We start from the raw sequence: 8,593 nt of genomic DNA on the forward strand, positions 1-8,593 counted from the left end.
GCCTGGTGGTGTTGGCGGGTTTGGTCGGCGATTATGTTGCCTGTTTTTAATCAGTAACTAAACGGGTTGACCGTGACTACAGGCCTCGCTAACTCTCCTGCAGCAGTAACACTCTCTCTACCCCTCCCCTCCGGCTGTGGGGGCCAGGGTGGCAACTCTCCGTGGCATTGGGAGGGAGGGTTGATTAATTCAGGGGGGGGTTGGTTCCCCATCTCTCTGTCGGTCAACATTCTAACCCCCCATTCTCTCTCTTCTTTTTTCCCTCCTTTGCAGCCTCTCTTCAAGCGACTCGTGCCCTGATGGTGGTTGGCATAGTGCTTGGAGCCCTGGCCATTGGCATCAGCATTGTGGGCATGAAGTGCACCAAGTGTGGCGGCGATGACAAAGTGAAGAAGTCCCGGATTGCCATGGCCGGTGGCATCACTCTTCTCCTGGCAGGTGAGCGCGCCGGTATAACTCCTGTTTTGTCTGTGCCCCACCCCCACCATGTCTTGGCCCAAAGGCTGCAACATTGGTTACCCGAGAGGGGCGGGTCCCAGGTTCAAATGGTGTCATTGGAGGAAAGGGGCACGGGGATGTGTGGGGTTGGGGATTGCCCTGTGCCCCTGCTTTGCTGGTGGGACGGGTGAGGGCGGAGGCCATTTAGATCCCAATCCAACCTCTAGCTATCTCTGTAACCTCCTCCGGCCCCGACACCCCTCCCTATCTCTGTAACCTCCTCCATACCCTCTATCTCTGTAACCTCCTCCAGCCCCTATACCCCTCCCTATCTCTGTAACCTCCTCCGGCCCCGACAACCCTCCCTATCTCTGTAACCTCCTCCAGCCCCTACGGCCCTCCCTATCTCTGTAACCTCCCCCAGCCCCTACAACCCTCCCTATCTCTGTAACCTCCTCCGGCCCCGACATCCTTCCCTATCTCTGTAACCTCCTCCAGCCCCTATACCCCTCCCTATCTCTGTAACCTCCTCCAGCCCCTACACCCCTCCCTATCTCTGTAACCTCCTCCAGCCCCTACAACCCTCCCTATCTCTGTAACCTCCTCCAGCCCCTACACCCCTCCCTATCTCTGTAACCTCCTCCAGCCCCTACACCCCTCCCTATCTCTGTAACCTCCCCCAGCCCCTACAACCCTCCCTATCTCTGTAACCTCCTCCGGCCCCGACATCCTTCCCTATCTCTGTAACCTCCTCCGGCCCCTCCAACCCTCCCTATCTCTGTAACCTCCTCCAGCCCCTCCAACCCTCCCTGTCTCTGTAACCTCCTCCAGGCCCCGACACCCCTCCCTATCTCTGAAACCTCCTCCAGCCCCTACACCCCCTCCCTATCTCTGAAACCTCCTCCAGCCCCTACACCCCCTCCCTATCTCTGTAACCTCCTCCAGCCCCTACAACCCTCCCTATCTCTGTAACCTCTTCCGGCCCCTGCACCCCTCCCTATCTCTGTAACCTCCGGCCCTGACAACCCTCCCTATCTCTGTAGCCTCCTCCAGCCCCGACACCCCTCCCTATCTCTGTAACCTCCTCCGGCCCCTACAACCCTCCCTATCTCTGTAACCTCCTCTAGCCCCTCCCTGTCTCTGTAACCTCCTCCAGCCCCTAGCACCCTCCCTATCTCTGTAACCTCCTCCAGCCCCTACACCCCTCCCTATCTCTGTAACCTCCTCCAGCCCCAACACCCCTCAGCCCTTACATCCCTCCTGTCTCTGTAACCTCCTCCAGCCCCTCCAACCCTCCCTGTCTCTGTAACCTCCTCCAGCCCCTACACCCCTCCCTATCTCTGTAACCTCCTCCGGCCCCGACACCCCTCCCTATCTCTGTAACCTCCTCCGGCCCCGACACCCCTCCCTATCTCTGAAACCTCCTCCAGCCCCTACATCCCCTCCCTATCTCTGAAACCTCCTCCAGCCCCTACACCCCCTCCCCATCTCTGTAACCTCCTCCAGCCCCTACAACCCTCCCTATCTCTGTAACCTCCTCCAGTCCCTACAACCCTCCCTATCCCTGTAACCTCCTCCAGTCCCTACACCCCTCCCTATCTCTGTAACCTCCTCCGGCCCCGACAACCCTCCCTATCTCTGTAACCTCCTCCGGCCCCGACAACCCTCCCTATCTCTGTAACCTCCTCCGGCCCCGACACCCTCCCTATCTCTGTAACCTCCTCCAGCCCCTACACCCCCTCCCTATCTCTGTAACCTCCTCCAGCCCCGACAACCCTCCCTATCTCTGTAACCTCCTCCGGCCCCGACACCCTCCCTATCTCTGTAACCTCCTCCAGACCCTACACCCCTCCCTATCTCTGTAACCTCCTCCAGCCCCAACACCCCTCAGCCCTTGCATCCCTCCTGTCTCTGTAACCTCCTCCAGCCCCTACACCCCTCCCTATCTCTGTAACCTCCTCCGGCCCCGACACCCCTCCCTATCTCTGTAACCTCCTCCAGACCGTACACCCCTCCCTATCTCTGTAACCTCCTCCAGCCCCAACACCCCTCAGCCCTTGCATCCCTCCTGTCTCTGTAACCTCCTCCAGCCCCGACAACCCTCCCTATCTCTGTAACATCCTCTGGCCCCTACACCCCTCCCTATCTCTGTAATCTCCTCCGGCCCCTACAACCCTCCCTATCTCTGTAACCTCTTCCGGCCCCTGCACCCCTCCCTATCTCTGTAACCTCCGGCCCTGACAACCCTCCCTATCTCTGTAGCCTCCTCCAGCCCCGACACCCCTCCCTATCTCTGTAACCTCCTCCGGCCCCTACAACCCTCCCTATCTCTGTAACCTCCTCTAGCCCCTCCCTGTCTCTGTAACCTCCTCCAGCCCCTAGCACCCTCCCTATCTCTGTAACCTCCTCCAGCCCCTACACCCCTCCCTATCTCTGTAACCTCCTCCAGCCCCAACACCCCTCAGCCCTTACATCCCTCCTGTCTCTGTAACCTCCTCCAGCCCCTACACCCCTCCCTATCTCTGTAACCTCTTCTAGCCCCCTACATCCTTCCCTATCTCTGTAACCTCCTCCAGCCCCTACACCCCCTCCCTATCTCTGTAACCTCCTCCGGCCCCTGCACCCCTCCCTATCTCTGTAACCTCCTCCGGCCCCTACACCCCTCCCTATCTCTGTAACCTCCTCCAGCCCCTACACCCCTCCCTATCTCTGTAACCTCCTCCAGCCCCTACAACCCTCCCTATCTCTTTAACCTCCTCCGGCCCCTACAACCCTCCCTATCTCTGTAACCTCCTCCAGCCCCTACACCCCTCCCTATCTCTGTAACCTCCTCCAGCCCCTGTAACCTAGGAAATAACCCCCCATGCCTCTCTCTCTCTCTCCCTTGAAGACCAAGTTGGGATTCTGTGTCAATGTGAGTGTCTGTGAATCATTGTGGGCATGTTAACAAAGTTAATGGCTCTATAATGAATTCCTTTGCTGGGCGGATTATATCTTGCAACCATGAGAAACGCTCTAACCTCAGCTGCATTTTGTCTGTCAATGTTCGACCTGCCCAATGATGATTAATTTTCTCCCCTCTCTTCTCTCTGGACAGGTCTCTGTGCCCTGATTGGTGCTTCCTGGTTTGGGAATCGGATTATTCGGGAGTTCTATGACCCACTGAAGCCTGTTAATACCAAGTAATTACCCTCTCCATTTCTCCAGGGGAGGGTGGGGGGCAGGTAGTAAGGGTTTAATTCTGCAGAGTATTTCTGCGACGCTCGTTAATTCACAGTTTGCAGTTGCCTGGGCCAGTCTGTCGCAAATCCCCCCTGGGCTTTACAAAATCTTGCTGGAGAGTTGTTGTCGAACCGGTCCATCGTGTGTCTCCACCCATTGGCTGTTTGGCCGAGTCAGCAAGCTGTTTGCTACATGGGCGGAGCGATGGGAACTGGGGGACGTTCACGAGGCTGGGACTGGAGGAGGGCAGAGGTCTCGGAGGGTTGGAGGGGGCTGGAGGAGGTTAGAGAGATGGCAATCCAGGGCTGGACGGTGGCGCAGTGGTTAGCACTGCTGCCTCACAGCGCCGAGGACCCGGGTTCAATCCTGGCCCCGGGTCACATTCTCATACCCACCAGTACTGTACCCCAGTGTTATACAGTGACAGACCCGTCCCCACCAGTACTGTACCCCAGTGTTATACAGTGACAGACCCGTCCCCACCAGTACTGTACCCCAGTGTTATACAGTGACAGACCCGTCCCCACCAGTACTGTACCCCAGTGTTATACAGTGACAGACCCGTCCCCACCAGTACTGTACCCCAGTGTTATACAGTGACAGACCCGTCCCCACCAGTACTGTACCCCAGTGTTATACAGTGACAGACCCGTCCCCACCAGTACTGTACCCCAGTGTTATACAGTGACAGACCCGTCCCCACCAGTACTGTACCCCAGTGTTATACAGTGACAGACCCATCCCCACCAGTACTGTACCCCAGTGTTATACAGTGACAGACCCGTCCCCACCAGTACTGTACCCCAGTGTTATACAGTGACAGACCCGTCCCCACCAGTACTGTACCCCAGTGTTATACAGTGACAGACCCACCCCCATCAGTACTGTACCCCAGTGTTATACAGTGACAGACCCGTCCCCACCAGTACTGTACCCGTGTTATACAGTGACAGACCCACCCCCACCAGTACTGTACCCCAGTGTTATACAGTGACAGACCCGTCCCCACCAGTACTGTACCCCAGTGTTATGCAGTGACAGACCCGTCCCCACCAGTACTGTACCCCAGTGTAATACAGTGACAGACCCATCCCCACCAGTACTGTACCCCAGTGTTATACAGTGACAGACCCGTCCCCATCAGTACTGTACCCCAGTGTTATACAGTGACAGACCCGTCCCCATCAGTACTGTACCCCAGTGTTATACAGTGACAGACCCGTCCCCACCAGTACTGTACCCCAGTGTTATACAGTGACAGACCCGTCCCCACCAGTACTGTACCCCAGTGTTATACAGAGACAGACCCGTCCCCACCAGTACTGTACCCCAGTGTTATACAGTGACAGACCCGTCCCCACCAGTACTGTACCCCAGTGTTATACAGTGACAGACCCGTCCCCACCAGTACTGTACCCCAGTGTTATACAGTGACAGACCCGTCCCCACCAGTACTGTACCCCAGTGTTATACAGTGACAGACCCGTCCCCACCAGTACTGTACCCCAGTGTTATACAGTGACAGACCCGTCCCCACCAGTACTGTACCCCAGTGTTATACAGTGACTGACCCGTCCCCACCAGTACTGTACCCCAGTGTTATACAGTGACAGACCCGTCCCCACCTGTATTTTATTTCCTATTGAAGTGTTGCTAAACCGGGTGGGGGGGGGGTGAAAGGTTATCGAAAGGGATCGGCTCGTGGACCCAGCTCCCGACCTGTTTTGGATCTGACTCCTCCGCTTTCCTCTTTTTTGCAGGTACGAGTTTGGATCGGCGATCTTTGTGAACTGGGCTGCGGCTGCGCTGATCCTCATCGGGGGCGGGATGCTGAGTTGCTCTTGCCCCAAGAAGGACAATTACGCGCGCTCCTACCCCAAGTCCAAACCCAGGCCCAAAGCTCCCAGCAGTAACAAGGAGTTTGTGTGAATCCTCGGGGGAGGGGGGTGGTATTGGGAGGGGGGGGGGGGGGGGGGGGGCTTGTTAATGCGCTGCTGGTCTAGCGATCGCAACATCTTTTTGGAGAAGTCCTTCGCGGATTGGGAAGAGCCAGCGATGGAAGGGACGTGGAGTTGCGAGTCGAACCGTGTAAATTTCCGCTCGAGGACGATGGAACGAGAATCGTGTGCATTTGTGAATTAAATTTTAAATTTTGTTGTTTTAATCGCTTTTTTCCCCCCCCCCCCAAAATGTTTTGTAGCTGGGAGGGAGGGGATTGGTGGAACTGCGCAGGTTTGACCGCAACGAGATTGGTTTTTATTCCACTGGATGTTGAACACGAGACTCCTCGAATCTCTCTAAAAAAACTTAAATAAATGTCCGAATATTTCAGGTAGTCTTTCGTGTTCTGCTATCTACGAGACTGTGGGGCGGTCTGGGAATAACTTGCAACCTGCTGCTTTAATCGGGGGAAGTACAGGGTCAATCATTTCTCTTTTTGTGAAGAAAAAACAAATGGTGCCCTGGGTCTACTTTATTTTATCCACTATTGTGGGAACAATAAATAAATAATCACATCCTTTTTTTTTTCTTGTTTTCCCCCGGAGTGACAAGATTCGTATCGAGAGATTTCCTAACTGTGCACTCTTGCCATGTTTACTGGAATCTTCCTGTGCCATCCCCCACCCCCCCCTGATTTCTGACTTCTTTCACTTGGAGGATGGTCAGAACCCCCCCCCCCCCCCCCCCCCCCCCCCCAATGATCTCCTTCAAATTAATCTGCCTGAAAGCCATTGATGTTGTAAATTTCTCCCCCCGCCCCCACTGGAACCTGGGTTTACCCCACCACCTGTCTAGGGGGGGCTGAGGATACAGTTCGCCACTGGACGAGAGTCTAACTCTTGTCCTGTCGACGGGGGTGGGGGGGGGGGGGGGGGGGGGGAGGGAGGGAGGGAGGGAGGAGGGAGAGGCGGACGAACTGTCCCCAGTTCCACTTCGCCCCACGGTTCTAAGTCACAGAGCCCGACGCCCATCATTTTTTTAAATACAAATATAAAAGAACTTTTCTTCCTCTGCGATGCTGTACATGAGCTTGGATTTGTGGGATTTTTCAAGTTAGTTGAGTTTTTTTTTAAAAAGGATTGTACTTGTACATGTTGTTATAAATAAAGTTTCTTAACCTCTGCGTTCTGTCTCTTGTTGGCTGGATTGCGGACTGGGGGAGGAAGGGAAGGGAAGGGGTAAATGCTTCACAGCTCCAGGGTCCCAGGTTCGATTCCCGGCTGGGTCACTGTCTGTGTGGAGTCTGCACGTCCTCCCCCTGTGTGCGTGGGTTTCCTCCGGGTGCTCCGGTTTCCTCCCACAGTCCAAAGATGTGCGGGTTAGGTGGATTGGCCATGCTAAATTGCCCGTAGTGTCCTAAAAAGTAAGGTTAAGGGAGGGGGGGATTACGGGTATAGGGTGGATACGTGGGTTTGAGTAGGGTGATCATGGCTCGGCACAACATCGAGGGCCGAAGGGCCTGTTCTGTGCTGTACTGTTCTATGTTCTAGATGGGACCTCTCTCTCCCTGCTCGGTGTGTGCTGACGGTTTATAGGGTATGCAGGCAGGCCCAGGTGGGTGGGCGTTGGCTGCTCTGGGAGCTGATGGATTTATGTGTCCTCTCCACCCCTGTTTGCTGCCACATTTGGCTGAGCCCAGCCCTGAGAATGTTAACCCTTTTCACGGCCGCAAGGGTTAGTTGTTTGCCCACGGGATACGACGACGACGGGCCGGGCCCAGCATTTATTGCCCATCCCTAATTGCCCCTTGAAGATGGTGAATGAGCCGCCGCCTTGAGCCGCTGCAGTCCTGTGTGGTGTAGGTACACCCACTGTGCTGTTAGGGAGCGAGCTCCAGTTTTTGGACCCAAGGACAGTGAAGGAACGGCCGATATATTTCCCAGTCGGGGCTATTGCTCGTTCTGGGTGAGTGTGCTTAACACTCGATTTGGCTCTGTTTCGTTACTTAGCTCTGGAGTCGCCAGGTATCGTTAAGATACCGCCACAAGTTTCAAGTTCAAAGCAATAAAACCATACACCAATTAGTAAGTTCAAACAATGAGTTTATTATAATACTACCCATGCACACGCTAAGATGATTAAACTATTCCTACCGCTAAATAAACCAATATTTATCTTAAAGGGAACTGCCGGATCAAGGGGCAAGGCCTCTTGCTCTGCTCTGGTCTGCAGACTTCAGGTTGGTACGGGTTAAAAAGGGGTCAGGAGTGTCTATCTCTGGTAGCGATCGTTGTGAGACACTTACTTGCTGGCGGCTGCTGTCCCAAACCTCTCCTCTCTCTCTCTCGGTCAAGGTCTTCTTCAGTAAAAGGCTGGTCCAGAGAGGAGGGCTGGTCAAGAAGAACAAACTAAGTTTGGGACCTGTCTTTTATAGGTCCCAGGGCTTCGCGCCCTTTTGGGCGGACCCTCTACCTGCTGGGAATCGATTGGGTCTCTTCCCAATCGATTTGTTTGAATCCCCCCAATACTGAGGCTGTCCCTCGGCTACTGGGCGGGCCTTCAGGTGCTTTGTCTTCGAACCCTGCTGGTGCCGGGGTGTCTGGCTTCCCATACACTGTTGCAATCACTTCCCTATTTGTGTCCATTGTCCCTGGGATCGTTCCATTACTATGTTAACTATCCCGGAGATTGCCTCATTAGTATGTGGAATATTCGTTTCGGTGCTGTCTTAGCAGACAGAATACACATTGGCTTGGTGCAGCCTGCTTGTGCTGCAAACGTTGTCCATTTTACCCAGCAAGCTTTGCGTTCCTCCAGTTTGTATTGAGGGAATGGCCAACTTCGCTGGCTACAGGACGGTGAGTGACTTGGAGGGGAACCTCCAGGTGGTGGGGTTCCCAGGTATCTGCTGCTCTTGTCCTTCTAGATGGTAGACGCCGTGGGTTTGGAAGGTGCTGCCGAATGATCTTTGGCAACGTGCACCCACAGAAAC

General features: G+C 54.9%; 1 protein-coding gene across 1 annotated transcript in view; it reads left to right on the forward strand.

The window, feature by feature from the left end:
- The window catches only part of LOC119958440 (claudin-7-like), a 9,904-nt gene extending 4,287 nt beyond the window's left edge, over window positions 1–5,617 (forward strand). The window contains exons 2-4 of the mRNA XM_038786981.1: window positions 274–438; window positions 3,536–3,620; window positions 5,421–5,617. Coding sequence (XP_038642909.1) covers window positions 274–438; window positions 3,536–3,620; window positions 5,421–5,589 — 419 coding nt within the window. The 3' untranslated portion in view covers window positions 5,590–5,617. The remainder of the gene's footprint in view (window positions 1–273; window positions 439–3,535; window positions 3,621–5,420) is intronic.
- Window positions 5,618–8,593: the final 2,976 nt, after the last annotated feature.

This window comes from Scyliorhinus canicula, chromosome 29, assembly GCF_902713615.1.
Source record: "Scyliorhinus canicula chromosome 29, sScyCan1.1, whole genome shotgun sequence".
Classification (NCBI taxonomy): Eukaryota; Metazoa; Chordata; class Chondrichthyes; order Carcharhiniformes; family Scyliorhinidae; genus Scyliorhinus; species Scyliorhinus canicula.